Raw genomic sequence first — 19256 nt, forward strand, 5'->3', positions numbered from 1 at the left:
ACGTTCTGACAGGTCAGAAGTGGATCCACGATGCGTCAGGTTTACGACAGAAGCCACGAAGAGGAGTTCTGCGACTCGAAGAAAGCAAGTGATGTTACAATGCGTGCCTCCAAGCGTACAATTTCCGCGGCTTTGTCGGAGGGAAGCGTATATATCCGCGCGACGATAAACTATCTCGTTTGTTCGCTAGAAAGGTTTAACATCTTTATGTCTCTTTTCTTTCCCTCTCTCCTCCTCTCGAAACGAAGAAATGTATTTCCTCGGAACGTATCAAGCTTTGTTACGTTTCTATAGGATCGATTCTCTTTCTCTCTCTCTCTCTCTTCTTTTTTTAATACGTTCTGACAGGTCAGAAGTGGATCCACGATGCGTCAGGTTTACGACAGAAGCCACGAAGAGGAGTTCTGCGACTCGAAGAAAGCAAGTGATGTTACAATGCGTGCCTCCAAGCGTACAATTTCCGCGGCTTTGTCGGAGGGAAGCGTATATATCCGCGCGACGATAAACTATCTCGTTTGTTCGCTAGAAAGGTTTAACATCTTTATGTCTCTTTTCTTTCCCTCTCTCCTCCTCTCGAAACGAAGAAATGTATTTCCTCGGAACGTATCAAGCTTTGTTACGTTTCTATAGGATCGATTCTCTGTTTAGATTATACGCACCAGTAAGTGTTTATCCAGCGTGTAACAGCGAGTTCCTTTTAAAGAGACACTCTTCCCTCGATTCTCATGTTAATTCGATCAGTTAAATTCTACCGTATCGAGGCAGAAATTTCATCGAATCCCGCGAAACTCATCCTCGATTTACAGCGAATTTCTACCCGATCCGATTCTTCAGATACGTCAAAACGAGCTAATGCAAAAAACACAATCGAAAGGTTATCAAAATCGACCTGCTGACGTCTTTACTTTCTCCGTCCTCCTGAATATTCCTCGCCGGTAATCGCTCCTTTTACCGCGCGTTTTCCTTCTTTTTTTACGTCCACTAAACTGTAACGACCGTTTCGCCGCGGCGGTGTAAAAAGGGAGGAGAAGGGAAAAGTCGCGAAGGAAGTCCACGCGCGGCGGTAAGGGCAAGAAAAAGTGATATGAATATTTCATAAGGTAGACGAGCTGTGGCGGGGCTATTAAAAGCTCGGATGCGTCTTGGTCGGTTTCGGAAAGGTACAGCGACAATTCCGTACGATCTTCCATTTCAGGAAGGATCAGTCAGGGGAAATCGGCTCGATCGTAAATCCGAGTTCGCGATAGGCGCGATAACTTAACAAGATTGGTGCACGTCAGAGGGTAAAGTCGGCCCGCTTGGTCCATTATCCCGCGGTGGACGGAGCAAAGAGTTATTGATTCACGCAGCTCGGTCGAACGCAATTGGGTTGCACGGTAATGAATTTAAAATGATAACCGGCCGCGTAGGAGGCGAGGATGTGTGTGCGATACGTGAAACATTTATTATCAAATAACGTTGACGTTTAAGTAATCAATTCGGCCTGGTTGACGTTCGGTTCGCCGTCACGGAAATATAACGTGGCGTAATTTTATACATTTTAGCTGGTATCGTATTGCCTATTCGATAAATTCATTCGCGAGGAATTTTTCCTTTCTTTATGGTTAGCGCTGGAAGTAATTCATAATTCCAACGAGCGCAACTGTTAGTTTAGTCTGCAATAGTTTGCTGTATGGATAATATATTGTAGTATCGTAATTTTAAGCAAGCGTAGTTTTAAGAAAATGTGGCGAGCGTAAGAGAGAAAGCGGGCGAGGAGCGACGATAGCCAGGTCCATCGGGGGAAAACTCCGGCGACGAGAGGTCCACGAAGGGCCTGAAAAAGTCGAGAGGCGTGAATAGAAGAAGCGTGTGTCGTAGTCAAATGTATTATAGTTATTCGTATACTTTGTTAGTTTGACTGAAAAGAAAAGAAACCGCGATGTAAATCCTTATCGAGGCTCTGGTGTTTATAAGGTCATCAACGAGAGTCATCGTGCAATGACCCGGGCGAGATAAGGCAGCATCCAATTTTCAACAGTGCCGCCCTGGGACCGTGGCACCTTTAACGTTGTTGGCGTAGCTCAGTCCAGACTGAAATATCGTCTTGTAAAATATGAAACTGGCCGAGTTCCATCGTGGACGTTACGCCAGCGTATGTCCGCCCCAAAGAGAAATAGCTACATCGTTTCTCGGTTAAGGAAAGAATAGAGGGGAAGGACGTCGGGGGCAAAAGAACAACAGGCATCGCGACCTTTTCTTCTATTATCCGTTGGGGGCCTTCGTTCTTCGTTTCTGAATTTACTAGGAAATTCTTCGAGATGCGCTATTCGAGAGATCGGTTCCAATGAAATATCTCTTGGACCGAGGTACGATCTTCTCGAGAAAGCTGCTTTCTCGGTGTCTTTGTAGGTATTTATATACACAGCTACTACGAAGTAACAATTCCTTCTTCTTTTTTCTTTCTTCGTTCATTCTATCGATATCAATATCACAGTCGATATTTCGTTCAATTTACAAAATGAATCTCACACCTTTGATCGTATTTAACAAACGAGTATTTACATTTTTTACATGTTCCTACAGAGCTCAACTTTTACCAGAGATCACGTGCAATCCTCTGATTTGTTTGCAAGGAATCTTCTCCTTATCGTTACCGCACTTCGTGTTCTATTCTTGAAATTTCTTCCCCACCAACTTACTCTGGATCTCCTGCAGGGAGAGTCCTTTCGTCTCCGGTACGCAGAATATCGTGAAAGGTATAGCGGTGGCCAGTAACAGGGCGTAGAACAGGAACAGATATCGTTCGCTGAGGGCACTCAGCAACGGTAGATACGTGAAAGCTGTGAGGAAGGAAACAACGCCAGCTAGGATACTCGTGAGACACGCCGCGACGCATTTTAGATGCGGCGCGAAGATTTCACTGAGCATCGCCAGCGGAACGGGCAGAATACCGATGAAAACTGTCGTGTAGAAGGTGCACATCGCGACAATTGACACTGTTTCCACGGACTTTGGATCGTAACCAAAGCTCAATAAATGGAACTCGATTGTCAGTAGACACCAGGACAATGTCACCCCTATGCACGATAAGACCATCAGCATTTTCCTTCCGCATCTGTCCATCAGAAACATGGACACTCCCGATCCAACGATCCCGAACGCCATCACAATAATCACCACTTGTGCTGGCTCTATCACGCTGATCTTCGCTGACGTTAAAATAGACTCCATGTAGAACAGTATGTGGTTAATCCCCGACAGCTGATTGTACGTGGTAAGTACAATGCCGATGAGCATCGACTTGCGGAAATGAACAGTCCGTAGATCCTTCAAAAGGTTCGATAATCGTTGTTTACCGAGGTCCTCGATGAACTTTCTCAGCGCGATGAATTCCAATTCTACGTCGCAGTCGCGATGATACCATCGAATCGACGACTTCGCTTTCTCGTCTAGATTCTTTTTGATCAGATGATGCGGAGACTCCGGTAGATAGACGAAGAGAACTATCAAGACCACGCAGAGAGCTAAAGAAATCATGGCCGTTGTTTTCATAGGTAGATAAGCTCCCATGATGCTCATGACGAGATTTCCGATTGGTACTCCGCTGGTAGCCAACGCTACGAGAGCTCCTCGATTACTCGTCTCGGCTATTTCACCGAGATAGAAGGAGAAACAGCTGTAGGCCGTTCCTACGCCGATACCACCGCAGAATCTGGCAACGTACAGCCATTCGACGCTGTTAGCTACGATTATGAAGAACCAGCAGAGCGCCATAGGCATCGAGGCGATCAGAATTGTCGTTTTGCTGCCTAGATAGTTGATGCAGGACGCACCACCGATCGCGCCGAACAGTCTTCCAAGGTTGAGCAGCGACACTACCCAAGACATTTGCGACATCGTGACCGGGAATGGAAATTCTGGCGAAGTTAATTGAGAAACGTATGGAGATGACCAGGCTCCCATTGTTCCCACTTGAGTCACCAGGAGAAGAACTATGGAATAAATTGGAATTCATCAATGTTCCATGAAATTTCATATTCCGTTGGTTCACGGTCATTCTTATGAATGTTGAAGAATGTCAAGAGCGACGAGGAGAAAGATGGATTTAAGTTCGTTTGAATTGGTGATCGTTATGTACATGTACAGTAAATTCTCGACAAGAGTCAGTAAGTTTGGATTCTACAAGTGACAGTATAGATGGTCCTACGCCTAGGTCTGCGTCATTGCTGCGCCCATGTTATCTCGCTCGCAGTCAGTCAAGCGTGTAACGCTACACCTTTAATTTTACTTTTTTTCATCTGGAATTTTTTTTAACATGTTGGTGAGATTTTTCTCATGAAAATGATATCAAACACGATATAATTTGAACAACATTTACTTATTAACACGTTCACTGTCGCGCCAGATTTGCAGGTTGCTGTCAGGCGGCCACAAGAAAATACATTTTAAGCATAGGATTATAGTATTATGCTTTATAATTTTTTTTTTCAATTGAAAATAATGTCTAGCTAGCTATGACGTCCAAAATTTTTAGTTGACAACATTTATTTTATTTTAATTATTCTAAACATCACTGATGACCACCATGGCCATATTGAGGAAACAATATAACGTTAAAACTTATTGAGTGATTAATTTAATTTCATAATATATCGCTTTAGCGAGCCACCGTTTGGTTGCCAATTGTTTATCACATAGAGTCGGCCTACCTCTACGTAAGAAAAAAAAAAATGTAGGGTCGATTCCACAAGTGTTAGTAAAATGTAGGGTCGATAGCAGCAGAAAAGCTAAACAATTAGAATTAAATGTAACGATAGAAATTATTGCAATAATGCGTAATGCAATTGAAAAATTGAAAGAATCAAAAGAAAAAACGCGAATTCGTATTTTTTTCGATTCTAGAATATAAGAAAATTTGAATAAAATACGCGACGAGAATTGGGGAGAAGCATAAGTTAAACGCGTAAAAGTATTCAATAATAAACGAACTACGGATGAAACTGTTATTTCAATACGCGGTGCACTGACTCTAGTATTTAATAAAATTCAAAAATTCTGGCATAAATTCCGAAAATAGATTATTAATTACGGTAAACTACTGAGACGGTTTAATTTAGGGTGGGCATAGTGCACTCGTTCCAAATCAGCTCACAATATACAATAATAATTCAACTAACTACTTAACATGCAATTCATGCAAATTCCTTGGATGGTAAATTATTAGAAAACAAAATAGCAAGTCATAAAATAAATTCAATATCAGAGAAAATATATGAAAAATTTCAAATTAATTTCAATTGCTCAAAGTCATTTCAATATCCTATTCGACAAGTCTGAAGAACAACGATGACTAAAATTCAAATGTTTATTTCCCTAAACCTTCAAAATAATTTCGAAATATTTTATTCGAAGCGGAGTATTCCAAGTCAGTATCGATAATTGAAGAAATTATTTGATTGTATTTAAAAGAACCGAAAGGAGAATATTTAAAGTCTGATATTAAATGTCTAGCAAGTACCAGTAATTGGTAAAATGATTTATATTTGTTTTAAAAGGAAAATTTCTAATAGGTATTAGTTAAAATGAATTTCGAATAACGTGTGAAATTTGAAAATGAGAATAAATAGGAACGATTGGATAACGAAATTGGGAGAGTTAGAGAGAATGTGTGAACAGACGAGAAGAAGAGAGGTAAATGATCCAACATGAGAATGTAAGTGTATATTTTTCGGTAATTACTTTATAATTGCTTTATAATTACTTTATAATTACCGATTAGTGGAGAATATTGTTTACATGCAATGGAAGTTTACTGGTGATGTTTATAATTTCGAAAATTCAGGTAGAATTGTAAATATACTGTATCGTAATTCGAATTTAAGTAAATTAGGTTGAACTGCAGTACACAGACGTTACTTTAGCTTGAAATAAATTCGAAACATAGAATTCACAGAGAAAACACTGCGAAACAGCAAAACGTAAACGTTACAATTGTTATAACATGTAAGCAAAAATTTCAGAATTAATTATACGAGTATTTCTCATAAGATTACCGTTACAAGAATATTTCACGTTTATTAATAATTTTATAAGAATTAGGAATATTAATTCACTTTGTTAAAATGCAAAAACTAATAATTTTACAGCAAGTGTTAAGAATTAGGAGCACCATTCGCTACAAGTTCCACAAGGATACTGAAAGAAAAATTTTAAATTAATTTCAATTGCTATTACGAAAAAGCAACCTCTCAAAGTAATTTCAATATCCTATTCGACAAGTCTGAAGAACAACGATGACTAAAATTCAAATGTTTATTTCCCTAAACCTTCAAAATAATTTCGAAATATTTTATTCGAAGCGGAGTATTCCAAGTCAGTATCGATAATTGAAGAAATTATTTGATTGTATTTAAAAGAACCGAAAGGAGAATATTTAAAGTCTGATATTAAATGTCTAGCAAGTACCAGTAATTGGTAAAATGATTTATATTTGTTTTAAAAGGAAAATTTCTAATAGGTATTAGTTAAAATGAATTGTTATTCAGTCTATTGTATTGAAATTCTAATTGATTCTAATGTATACAAGTGTTACAAGAAGGCTGAGTGTGTACAGGGTGGACACTGACTCTAGTATTTACTAAAATTCAAAAATTCTCGTATAAATTCCGAAAATAGATTATTAATTACGGTAAACTACTGAGACGGTTTAATTAAGGGTGGGCATGGTGCTGCTTTAGTTTGAAATGATTTATAAACACATAATTAACAGAGGAAAAACCGTGAAACGGCAAAACGTCTACATTCTAATTGTTATAACATGTAAACAGAACTTTAAATTTAGTGTAAACAGAAAAAATATATAATACAATTTATTTCACGGTATTGCAACAAATAAACGTTGAATCAATATTTAATTCGTATAAAAACAATTATTTAACGTAATAATTTTACCTTCACTATGGCTATTTTTAATCTACGACCACAGGTCAACCTGATTTCTAATCCTTACGAACTTTAAATTCAGTCTAAACTGAGAAAATATATAATACAATTTATTTCACGGTATTGCAACAAACAAACGTTGAATAGATTCTTAATTCGTATAGAAACATTTATTTAAAATAATAATTTCACCTTCACTATGGCTATTTTAAATTTACGACCAAGGGTCAACCTGATTTTTAATCCTCCGAACTTGATTTCACAACGAGAAAGTAATAAGATCGTTGAAACGTACTTATTTGTCAAAGAAACTTGCAAAAATGTATAAATAATAATATGTAATGTTTTAACAAATTTTTGGAAGTATAAATTAATAATAAAATTGTGAAAATTAATAAATTATACGTTATTATAACATTAATAGAATTATGACTAAACCGAAGTTCGAAGTCGAGTATTTAAAGTCTGATATTACGTGCCTAGCGAGTGCCGGTAATTGTTAAAATTTGTTTAATAATTAGTAATAGAAATTCTAATTGATTCTAATGTATACAAGTGTTACAAGAAGGCTGAGTGTGTACAGGGTGGACATAGACTAGCTAGTAGCCCCCGACCACTCTATTCACATCTCAGAACCTTCAGGTCAAAATACGCCGCGAAGTGTCTAGGGCCCAGTATAAAGGGTAAATGATTTCGCGGGACATCGGCGGGTCCTTATATACCTGCGGTACCCTCTCCCCAAAGTCATTAGCAAAATCGTCGGTTAGGTCAGGCGGGAAATTTTCGCGGGAGATTTTCGCGGGAGATTTCCGATATCGTAACACGGTATAATTTATCAATTTTCACAATTTTATTAAAAATTTATACTTCCGACAATTTGTTATAACATTGCATATAACAATTTATACGTTTTTACAATATTCTTCAATGGAAACATAGGTTTTAGCGTTCTCGTTACTTACTCGTGGTTAAATTAATTTCGTAGGGATTAAAAATCAGGTTGACCTGTGGTCGTAGATTAAAAATAACCATAGTACAGCTAAATTTATCGTGTTAAATAATTCTTCTTACACGAATGAAAAATGTATTCAACGTTTGCTTGTTACAATACCATGAAATAAATGAGGATTAAAAATCAGGTTGACCCTTGGTCGTAAATTTAAAATAGCCATAGTGAAGGTGAAATTATTATTTTAAATAAATGTTTCTATACGAATTAAGAATCTATTCAACGTTTGTTTGTTGCAATACCGTGAAATAAATTGTATTATATATTTTCTCAGTTTAGACTGAATTTAAAGTTCGTAAGGATTAGAAATCAGGTTGACCTGTGGTCGTAGATTAAAAATAGCCATAGTGAAGGTAAAATTATTACGTTAAATAATTGTTTTTATACGAATTAAATATTGATTCAACGTTTATTTGTTGCAATACCGTGAAATAAATTGTATTATATATTTTTTCTGTTTACACTAAATTTAAAGTTCTGTTTACATGTTATAACAATTAGAATGTAGACGTTTTGCCGTTTCACGGTTTTTCCTCTGTTAATTATGTGTTTATAAATCATTTCAAACTAAAGCAGCACCATGCCCACCCTTAATTAAACCGTCTCAGTAGTTTACCGTAATTAATAATCTATTTTCGGAATTTATGCGAGAATTTTTGAATTTTAGTAAATACTAGAGTCAGTGTCCACCCTGTACACACTCAGCCTTCTTGTAACACTTGTATACATTAGAATCAATTAGAATTTCAATACAATAGACTGAATAACAATTCATTTTAACTAATACCTATTAGAAATTTTCCTTTTAAAACAAATATAAATCATTTTACCAATTACTGGTACTTGCTAGACATTTAATATCAGACTTTAAATATTCTCCTTTCGGTTCTTTTAAATACAATCAAATAATTTCTTCAATTATCGATACTGACTTGGAATACTCCGCTTCGAATAAAATATTTCGAAATTATTTTGAAGGTTTAGGGAAATAAACATTTGAATTTTAGTCATCGTTGTTCTTCAGACTTGTCGAATAGCTTATCGTTACAGCATAACAATCAATATTTACTTTTCTTCCAGCAATTGAAATTAATTTGAAATTTTTCATATATTTTCTCTGATATTGAATTTATTTTATGACTTGCTATTTTGTTTACTAATAATTTACCATCTAAGGAATTTGCATGAATTGCATGTTAAGTAGTTAGTTGATTTATTATTGTATATTGTGAGATGATTTGGAACGAGTGCACTATGCCCACCCTAAATTAAACCGTCTCAGTAGTTTACCGTAATTAATAATCTATTTTCGGAATTTATACGAGAATTTTTGAATTTTAGTAAATACTAGAGTCAGTGCATCGCGTATTGAAATAATAGCTTCATCCCTAGTTCGTTTATTATTGAATATTTTTACGCGTTTAACTTATGCTTCTCCCCAATTCTCGTCGCGTATTTTATTCAAATTTTCTTATATTCTAGAATCGAGAAAGAAATGAATTCGCGTTTTTTCTTTTGATTCTTTCAATTTTTAAATTGCATTACGCATTATTGCAATAATTTCTACCGTTACATTTAATTCTAATTGTTTAGCTTTTCTGCTGCTATCGACCCTACATTTTACTAACACTTGTGGAATCGACCCTACATTTTTTTTTTTTTTACGTGGAGGTAGGCCGACTCTATGTGATAAACAATTGGCAACCAAACGGTGGCTCTCCCTCTACATTCGACGGATAATGTGTACAGGTGTATAATGTAATTTCTTAGCAATTTGTTTTTGTAATTCACCCAAAGCGATATATTATGAAATTAAATTAATCACTCAATAAGTATTAACATTAGATTGTTTCCTCGATATGGCTATGGTGGTCATCAGTGACTGGAGTGCCTGAAATGTTTAGAATAATTAAAATATAATAAATGTTGTCAACTAAAAATTTTGAACGTCATAGTTAGCTAGACATTATTTTCAATTGAAAAAAAAAATTATAAAGCATAATACTATAATCCAATACTTAAAATGTATTTTCTTGTGGCTGCCTGACAGCAATCTGTAAATCTGTAAATCTGGCATGACAGTGAACGTGTTAATAAGTAAGTGTTGTTCAAATTATGTCGTGTTTGATGTCATTTTCATTCTGTAAATCTGTAAATCTGGTGTGACAGTGAACGTGTTAATAAGTAAGTGTTGTTCAAATTATGTCGTGTTTGATGTCATTTTCATCAGCAAAATCTCATCAATATGTTAAGAAAAATTTCGTGATAAAAAAAGTTGATATTTAAATCGTTGGTTGCCTCGACTCACGTTTCATGCTTATCTTTTATTCGCTGTCCTCGTCCTTGTTCCGCAAATTACATAGGCGGGCGCGAGGCTCGAAAACGTAGTCCCTGACTCTACGAGTGTCAGGTTTAGCTGCCTTGCGGTCTGACACTTGTGGAGAATATTCTGTATATACATATACCTCCGAAAGCGGCGATCCATTGAGGCCAGGTCACTCTCCTGTTTAATTTTTCATCTCTTTCCCCGGTCATGGTGCGTCCTCTGTAGATATCAAGCGACTGACAGACGTATTGCTCGCATCAAAATTGGGTGCCTTTGAGAATGACGAAGTGAAAACACTTTAAATCGTTCCGTGCAGATAAGATAATGAAGCGTGTATGCGTTTCCGCGTGCTATTTCTCGGTAACGAAAGGGATTTCCAGGAGGAAGATTTTCCGTGCAATTTTTACCTTTCCCCTCTTGGATGAAACAAACGGGAGGAGTTTGTGGAGTGAGATTAATTGCGATGAAATGGTGACGCTGTTCTATCTATGCTTCGGATTTACAAGAAATTTCTAGTGGTGGGGTAGGATAAAGAATACATTTTATTGCGTGTAACGAAAGCATATTTACATCAGTTTTATCAGCGATGACATCATCTGGTTTCACATGCTTGTAATTCTACAGCTAATTTGACTAATGAGAACTGTTATCCTAACGTTTCATTTTTTTATTCTCCGTTTGCCATTATGAAAACAGTATTTTTTTACGGGTGTCGCGAAATGAGCGATAGCTGAATGGATACGGTTCTTTTTTCGTCTGATTGACGATTATTCAAGCGATATCACGGCAGAATTGAACGACCAATGTGAAATTTCGTTCAGTGAATCTCTCGAATATACTTCTGATTAAACGTGTAACGTAATTATTTATTTATACAGACAATGTTTCGTATATACATATATATTTTCAATGTTATTACAGTTAGGACATTTTTCAGTTGCACAAGTTTTTCTTTCGGTGACTCTTAACGACACTGGCAATTTAAGCCTCCCGCAGCTTATTTGCCAGTTAACGTCTTTCCACGGCTTTCTGCGATAAGATAAGGCAAGTGTGATTTTGTATACTTTACTCGCAGGTATAATTAAGCAAAAGCGTTTGATAGTTGCGAAGAATTAGGGGAAAGCGGAGTAATTCCGGATACTTTAATTTTTTTTTAATAAAAAACGGGTGATTTGACTTCGTACGGTACTGTCACTTGGTAATGATGCATTAATATTCATGATTTCCGTGACTATGTCAGCCTTTTATTGTAAACAATACCTGAATGTTCCTATTGCAACGTAATCTTGTAACAGTTGGCAATTTTCAAGCAAGGTAAATTAGTACTTGGAATGGACATACGTTATTAATATTAATTTTATTAAATAAAGGAATATTTCTACTTTCAAAGTCATATTTGCTTTTTGTGATATGTCAATTCAATTCGGTGTATTACTTCAAATATCTGAACATGAGGTGTGCGGTAATTCCAGACAGCTTTTAACATTCCGAATAATTAAAAAAGGTAGTTTACATTCACATTACATTTACAGCAGTTATCATTTTTATCATATTTACATTATTTTAAGTTATGGTTCTCTAAATGAAAATATTTCTACGTTCTAATGTTGCTTGGAAGAAAACCAAGAGATCCAGTTAGCAAAAGAAGTGAAACCACTGCTAACTACCGTTTTAAAATAAAAAGTAATACAATTTTTTATTAATCTAACAGTTTTCTTACCTCTTTTATAAAGAAAAATCATTGACCAAATGACCTTTTTTCGTTTCTAATTTTATTACAACGTAAATTTACGTCTTCTCGGCCATACCAATACAAACTAGACACTTCAAGCTATCAACGAATATCGAAAAATTGGCAAATATGTAACTTGTTCAAATTTCATAGCATTTCTTGCTTATGTACCCAAAATTACCACGCTCTCGCCTACGTTTCCGTCATACGTGAAATCATACTTCCATTTCGTTCATTTCCTATTATATACAGTTATACGATGAACGTGTTCGTTTATAATAACGTTGCCTTCCATTTTCATAATTCTCGAGATCGTCGATTCTTTAACATTCTACTCTATTCTCACAGCGATCCGCTATCGTTCCATCCTCGTTAACTCGGAACTTCTTTCCACTTGTCGACTCTCTCTAGCCAGCATCTCTTGTATTTCCTGTTGACAATAGATCGATTATCTAACATTGTGTCACGTGGAAAATCGAACAGTGACTGATTCGCCCATCGCTCGCGCAACAAGAATACTACATCATTCTGTCATCGTCCGTGCCTCCACGAGCCAACTTATTATCTTTCCTATTCAAATCCAATTAATAACACACCGCGATATCTCTCTCTCTAATACATCATTTTCTTAATCGTTTCAAACGTACCTACAATCTAAATGCTAGACAATCAGTGAAATAGCAAACGAAATGGAGGATCTAATTTGATCTTGAACGCGAAGATTAGTTACGTGAGCGATGCTGTTTAAAACGACTCGTAATTACCTGCAAGGTCTTTCCCTTAGTTTCCGGTATCGCTACCGCCGCGTACACGAGACAGACCATCATCATAATCCCGTATATCCAGAAAACGTACTTCTCTGTCATGAGATTGATCAACGGCTGGAAGGTTCTGCTGCTGATGAACGCGAATATCGCAGACGTGACACTCACGCTGAATCCTTGGAACCGGTACCAAACCGATGGACATCAGCATGAAAAGTATCATTCCAAGAATCGGCAACCATTCGAGACTCTCCGGATCGAAATCCAGGTCCAAGAGCATAAAGTGTAATCCAAGAATAACCATCGACATGACTACGCAGCTGCACGACACCACCATGAGAACTTTTCGACCGCACAGATCGATCAGATACACGCTGATCCAGCCGACAGCTATGCCTGCAACACCGAACGGCTCTGTGCTGTTATCGATTCCTTGGAAACGGTGGAAAAACGAAAGGGGGACAGGAACAAACCGAAGACGAAAGAGGAGTTTTTCCTCTGGTCTTTTGACGTTTCGCAAGAGAGAAGAGAGGAGACTGGGGTGTTCAAAGAGTGTTTCGAATCGAAATTTCAAGATACTTCTGGGGATTAGGGAGATTGGTGAGGAATCTTATATTGGAAGTAGTATTGGTTCTTGAGGAACTGTGAAAAATTCTATTCTTTCACCCTTTAACGCTCGTGCTCCATAATTATTCTCTTTCACTCTTCTATCGCAAAAATCTAAGTCAAATGGGAAACTTATTTCTACACTCCTAGGAAATAATGAAAGAATAATGTTTGGCAAATTGAGTTGAGAAGAATGTGAGCGTTAAGGGGTTAAATATCGTGCAAAAATTCTTATACCAAATCCACTGGAGATGATCACCACCGTAGACGGTTCTATTGTCTTCACTTGGGCCGATCTAACGATAATCTCCATGTAGAACGTGACTGTATTTAGTCCACTGAGTTGCATGAAGACGAACAGTAGAAGGATCATGGTAAACACACGTCTGTTCTTCCTCTCGAGAATTTGCTTGATCTTGTCGCGGAAGCTCCTCGATTCAGTGGATTTAACAAAGTCCTCGATCAGCTCCAATTCCGCTTTCACGTCTGACTTTCTGTTGTACCACTGGATCGATTTCTTCGCCTCGTTCTCGTTATTCAGCCGCACGTGATAATGAGGGGATTGAGGTAGAAACGGGAAGATCGTCACGTAGCAAATGTTCAGAGTTAGGCTAATTATCCCGAAACACATCATCGACGTTTGACTGCCCATTATATTCCCGAGCAACGTCCCGACCGGCATCCCGTTTATTATCATGCTGACCAAAGCGCCGCGTATTTTCGCCGTCGCTATTTCGCCGATGTAGATAGCGAAACAACTGAAAAACATTCCCAGGGCTATGCCTGCGGAGAATACATTACCAGAATTGAGAATATTTTATAGATAAGAAAAAAGAAGAAACGAAACGAAGTTAAACCGACGAAACCGGGTTTACCTGAGCAAATTCGAGACGTGTAAAGCCAATAGGCTGAATTAGCGAATATCACGCAAATCCAGCCAACCATCACCGGCACTCCGGTCGCCAGCAGAGCTCTTTTGCTGCCATAATATTCCATGATGATCGAGCCAATGACGGCACCGAACAACCGTCCGAACGGCAACAAAGAAACCACCCATGCCGCTTCATCCTCTGTTATGTATAATTCCGAATCCTCTCTGGTCAACTGGGCAAGATAAGGAGACGTCCAACCAATCATCAGTCCAAAACTGACAGATAACAGGGACACTATGGTGAAATCCTCAATTGATGTCGTATTGTTTCACGCGAAGTATCCATTAAAAAAAAAAAAAAAAAAGAAGCCGTCGTCTGTCTCGCTTCTAAGTGGAAAAATTGTCACAGAGAAAGCTTTTTTACTAACCTGCTAAACAGGCGGCCCACTGTGGCCACACAAGTAGGAAGTCCTCTATCACTTTCAGTCTCATCTCTGGCGGCGAGCTTAACGAACCGGGAATGCTTCTGACGGTCTCGCCGTTTCTTCACTGCGATAAATCTGTTCCCGTAATTAAGTTATATTTGCTTGTTTTCTCAATACCTTTCGTGTCGACTGCCTTCGTAAATATTCGGCGCTCAACATCTGAGCAGCGACACATGATTCGTCGCCGTACCGTTTGCTATCAGAGAGATAGGAAAAACCGGTTGCATCCGTGTGCAATATTTCAATTCGTATATTCTGACCCGCCTCGAACCATTTGTCGCCGCGTGTTATTCGTTCGAGTGTTTGACGATACACTGTACGTGGTTCTCTTACTTCCGCGAATCTAGTCGGAAAGTAGAATTTCGGTAAAGGAGTAATTATCATGGGTGAACGGTCCCGTTTATCGAGCAGAACAGTGTTACGTTTGTCACGAGAATGATTTATCGCTCGTCTACTCTCCGCTATCTTCGCGACGAAAAAGTGCCGCAATTCAGGAAACACTGGCTGCAACCGACCATACTAATTACAGTGTATATTCTCTCTCTCTCTCTCTCTCTGTCTCGATGTTATCGATTTTGGCATGAAAATGTGCTTTTTCATATCGTTAATAGAAATGGAGGTTGAATCTCTCTGGCGAGGCGTACGGTCCAACGTGCAATTACATTAAACGAAATATTTATGGTTATGTGTGAAGCAATTTCGCATAATTAAAATACGTACCGGTGTTTATTTAGATTCAATCAACGACGAGAAATGCTTTTTGTAAACGTTTTCAATTTTTTAATTTTTTAATTTTCATTAAAAGAGCGTGTGTTTTTTTCTCTCTCTTCTCTCGCTGTTCACGGCGGACGGTGTTTCACTTGTTAAAAGAGAGTCGTCCCGCTGTTGAAGCCTTTTATAGAACTAAACGTCTGTTACCGCGTACGGTTCCAGTTATTTTTGACGATCGTTGACAGACGTGTGTTGATTTTACACCGAATTTAGGCACTCGCTTATTGTCTCTTCTCTTACACAATCTTACCTCTCCTCTCACGTTTCTGGAATGTTACCGGAGCGGATGGTTACCGTCGGGAAAACGTCGAAACGGCGGTGTGTTTCAGCGGTGGGAAATTCGGCAAAATCAACCGTACAATTTAGCAAATTTTGTTTGTTATTTCTGATGTTCTTTTTCCTGCGCAAATCGATTTGTCCAAATATTGAAATTGCCGTAACACCACCGACCTGAGGTAATTAATCGAATTAATCCTTAACACGGCTGCGCTCCTTCAATTATTGTTAATTATGTTTAACGTGGAACGAAACAACGTACTCGATTGCGTGATTTGTTTGCAGAACCAATCGGAAGAAAATAACGATATCAAGAACGTTTTGACAAATTAATATGTTAATCAAGACAGATACGACACGCACTTGTGTAAACAACAGTTTTAGATTTACTTGTCAACCGGGGGCCACTTTCGCGTATGGTTAAAATAGCAGAGCGTCTGGGAACGTGAAATATTCGTGTATTGTTAACAAAGTGTACACTGGAATGCATATTGTCCCGGCTTGTACGCGTCCGCGTGCATTTGCCCCGGTACAATAGGTGTGAAAGCTGGTCGGGGGAAAATATTAATACACCCACTGCTCATCGCCCACCTGAAAATCCTCGGACTCACGAATCCGTGGATAATGCGTATGGCATATTTATTTTTTCACACTCTTCTTCGAATATCCTTGCATTCTTTCAAGCTTCAAACTTGCGCACTTTTATTCTCGCAATTTTTCAAAAAGAGAAAAAAAAATGTTCTCCAGTGAACACGAGAATATCTTCTTTTTTTTTTGAGAGACGTTAATTTATACACACCGTGAGATCGAGTGTAATAAATAATCGAATCAGTTTGAAAGAAGTTCTCGATCAATCTCTCGCACAGGAGAGGCACCGTAGCAATGTTAACATCAATCAATCCCGTGGAGCTGTTTATCTAAAGCCTACTTAGTATTCCACGAAGCGATAGAGAAGGACGAAGCTGATAGATAGAGCAAAGAGACAAGCATCTAAGCGGCATTGTAAACGACAAAACTCGTCGGTTTAGCAAGAGCTACTCTCGGTTCCGGATTTCCTTTTGGAAGTTCGTCGCCGGTTCGAAACTCGTCGTCCTAGTCGTCGTCGTTTGGTCCCCCATGCCGAATCTTAGGTCCGTTTATGTAGATCAGGGTTAACTAGAACCGCAATTCGACAAGGCTTCTCGCATTTTCAGGGCTTGCCAGTTATTTGGTGTCCCCGAGGGCAGTCCAGCGCAATCTAGGAACTTCAATATTTGATACACGTGGTCGGTTGTATGCCCGGCTCTTCGAACTAGTTTCGCCGCGTGACTTGATGACGTGCAAATTGGTTTACTTGCCCTCGGGAATCGTATAATTGAATTTGACCAGGTGTGCTTATTATCGAATATAACTGCGATCTTATCGAAAACGCGACGCTTGGAAGTGGGTAAAATCTGCAGGTTTTTAGATTCACGGTTATCGAGCTTGTTGCTAGTTTTAGTCGTAATTTAACGGCAATTGTGAAATATCGATATTCGAATTGATTCTCTTTTCGAAATCTACATTTTTATCGATTTACACAGAAGGAAGTTAGAATCTGGCGATTTTCATAGGTAGACACGACGATCGGAAGGTTACCAACGGTTCACCGACGATCCACGTCTCCCTCCGCGCTTTTATCACCGTGGAGGCAAAGCCATTCCGTTGTCGTACACGGATTACTACTTCCTTTATTCACTTTACGCCGGAAGTTCCCGTGTAATTTCGTCAGGTTATGCTTAGCGGTGTCGCTTCATTCATCTCTCTCGCGAAGTGCACTTTTCATCTTTTACGACGTTTCCGGAACTTTCGTTCAAGCGTTGAACAAACGAGCCGGTACAACACGTTCCCGTAAGAGATACCCTGTACATACATGTATATATATGTATATATCCTCGAGAGTCGTTCGATTCTATATAGGAGTCTGGCAACAACAAATTTACGATTCGTCCAGGTTATTAAGAGGAAACACACTTCGCCTAACGACGAATCCTTTTAATCGAAATCACCGAGCCTTTCTTTTTTTTATACGTTCGTTCGGGAAATTCCGGTGAATTTACGTACCCTCGGATACGCGAAAAGTCGTGAATATACTCGAGTACCGAAAAACCATGTGAAGCGAGAGTAGAGCTTGTTCGAAAACCCTGAGCACGTCTTTATTCGAGCCGGGGAAGGGAGAAAGGCGCTGATACTTACGAGGGGAGCAAGTACGAGTGGCTGGATTACGGTATACTTTTAAGGAGACGACGAAACACAGCCTTGGAACGTGGACATAGACGTAGGAGGATAGAGGAGGCTCGTAAACTCATCGCATATAGATTATACTATATACACATATATAGTATATACCCTGTTCCTGTATTCGAGTTTTTCCTTCTTCCTTTTTTTTTTTTTTATGCTTTTTCCCCTTTCTTTCTTGTTGCACCTTTTTTTGCTCCTTTCTTCTCACCCTTTCATCCTGGATCTTCTTTTCGCCTTGGTCCTCTCCCGTTGCGCCTTCCCTTCCTCCTCTCTCTCTCTACTTCGTCTTCCTCATCCTCCCTTCCGTTCCTTCTCACTTCGTCTGACGGCCAAAAGAGACAAAGACGAACTGATGTACCAGCGAAAGGAGTTCCTGGTGTATAATGTAACGTTTCGAAAGCTATCACTCCCCGAGGTAAAAGGAAAGGGTTGAACCGTGGTTGAAAAGGGTTGAAGATGGAACCTGCGCCTGTGGAATAGGTAATGGTTCAGGGGGAAACTGACGCGGGACCGAGACACTTTTTACAGCGTATGTCTTTTCGTACTATCGAGAAGATTCCCCGGCAGTTTGTCTTTCCGATGCTTCTCGCACGTGTAAAAGAGAAAAAAATAAAAACGGAAGTTGCGTATTCTTCTGTTGTTTTTGTTTCTTCTTTATCGGAGATAAGCGAACGGAGAAAAATATTTGTTTGCGATTAATTCGAATTTCGTTTCGATTCGGCGAGAGCTGCGACAATTGTTTCGCTATATTTTGGTCGCGTCGAACACCACCGCGCGGGAACTTGGCGCATTTTATCAAGATTTTACCAGCGTGTAATCCTCCGCGCATTGCGGAGGTTTACAACATCGAAAGACGGATTAAATAAAATCCCTTCGAGATTAGTTTTCTATTTTATGTACAGATCGATTAGGAATCCACTTTCCCGGGGACTTTGCGATAGATCTGTTTCGAGGGGGTTGTTTTTTTTTGTTCCACGTCGCTATCCGATTAAACGAGGAAGTGTTTTATCAACGAACGAGAGTTTCGCCCCCCCGGTATCGCTCTCTGGAATTTTCGTCTCTCTTAGTGAAATTTCATTTTCTATGAAAATGACAGCGCTCGAAAGATTATTGGAAAAAACTTCCCTCCTTTTTCTTCCAGCCATTTTTATTCCGTTCGCGGTATTATCCTTATCCGCGCACAGGCGCGCCGCTTCCCTTTACGCATTGGCGCATTTCTACGGTTAAACATAA

General features: G+C 38.7%; 2 protein-coding genes across 3 annotated transcripts; both read right to left on the reverse strand.

Annotated features, from left to right (window-relative positions):
- Positions 1-1430: 1430 nt before the first annotated feature.
- On the reverse strand, positions 1431-10519 carry LOC108573560 (facilitated trehalose transporter Tret1-like). Of its 2 annotated transcripts, XR_001891404.1 has the most exons (3): positions 10399-10519; positions 1888-3974; positions 1431-1816 (listed from the first exon to the last, which is right to left on the reverse strand). XR_001891404.1 is itself a non-coding variant. In XM_017936023.1 (2 exons), the coding sequence occupies exons 1-2, from the start codon at positions 10466-10468 to the stop codon at positions 2650-2652; spliced, it is 1395 nt and encodes a 464-aa protein (XP_017791512.1). In that variant the 5' UTR covers positions 10469-10519; the 3' UTR covers positions 1431-2649. The 2 variants fall into 2 exon arrangements, 1 of the variants encoding a protein (XP_017791512.1); XM_017936023.1 differs by having other exon boundaries at positions 1431-3974.
- A 1458-nt stretch (positions 10520-11977) lies between these two features.
- On the reverse strand, positions 11978-15174 carry LOC108573562 (facilitated trehalose transporter Tret1-like). The gene is given in 6 exon segments (XM_017936025.1): positions 11978-12421; positions 12756-12932; positions 12934-13151; positions 13599-14144; positions 14237-14527; positions 14661-15174. Coding segments are annotated over 6 exon segments (1371 nt in total). The 5' UTR covers positions 14725-15174; the 3' UTR covers positions 11978-12346.
- Between the last annotated feature and the right edge of the window lie 4082 nt (positions 15175-19256).

The sequence above is a fragment of the Habropoda laboriosa genome, unplaced genomic scaffold (assembly GCF_001263275.1).
Source record: "Habropoda laboriosa isolate 0110345459 unplaced genomic scaffold, ASM126327v1 scaffold148, whole genome shotgun sequence".
Lineage (NCBI taxonomy): Eukaryota > Metazoa > Arthropoda > Insecta > Hymenoptera > Apidae > Habropoda > Habropoda laboriosa.

Coding starts and splice junctions, on each gene's coding strand:
- LOC108573560 (XM_017936023.1), bottom strand. CDS start 10,468: ATGACCGGGGAAAGAGATGAAAAATTAAACAGGAGAGTGACCTGGCCT. Junction 3,975..10,398: donor ATGGATCGCCGCTTTCGGAG/GTATATGTATAT, acceptor TTTATTCCATAG/TTCTTCTCCTGGTGACTCAA.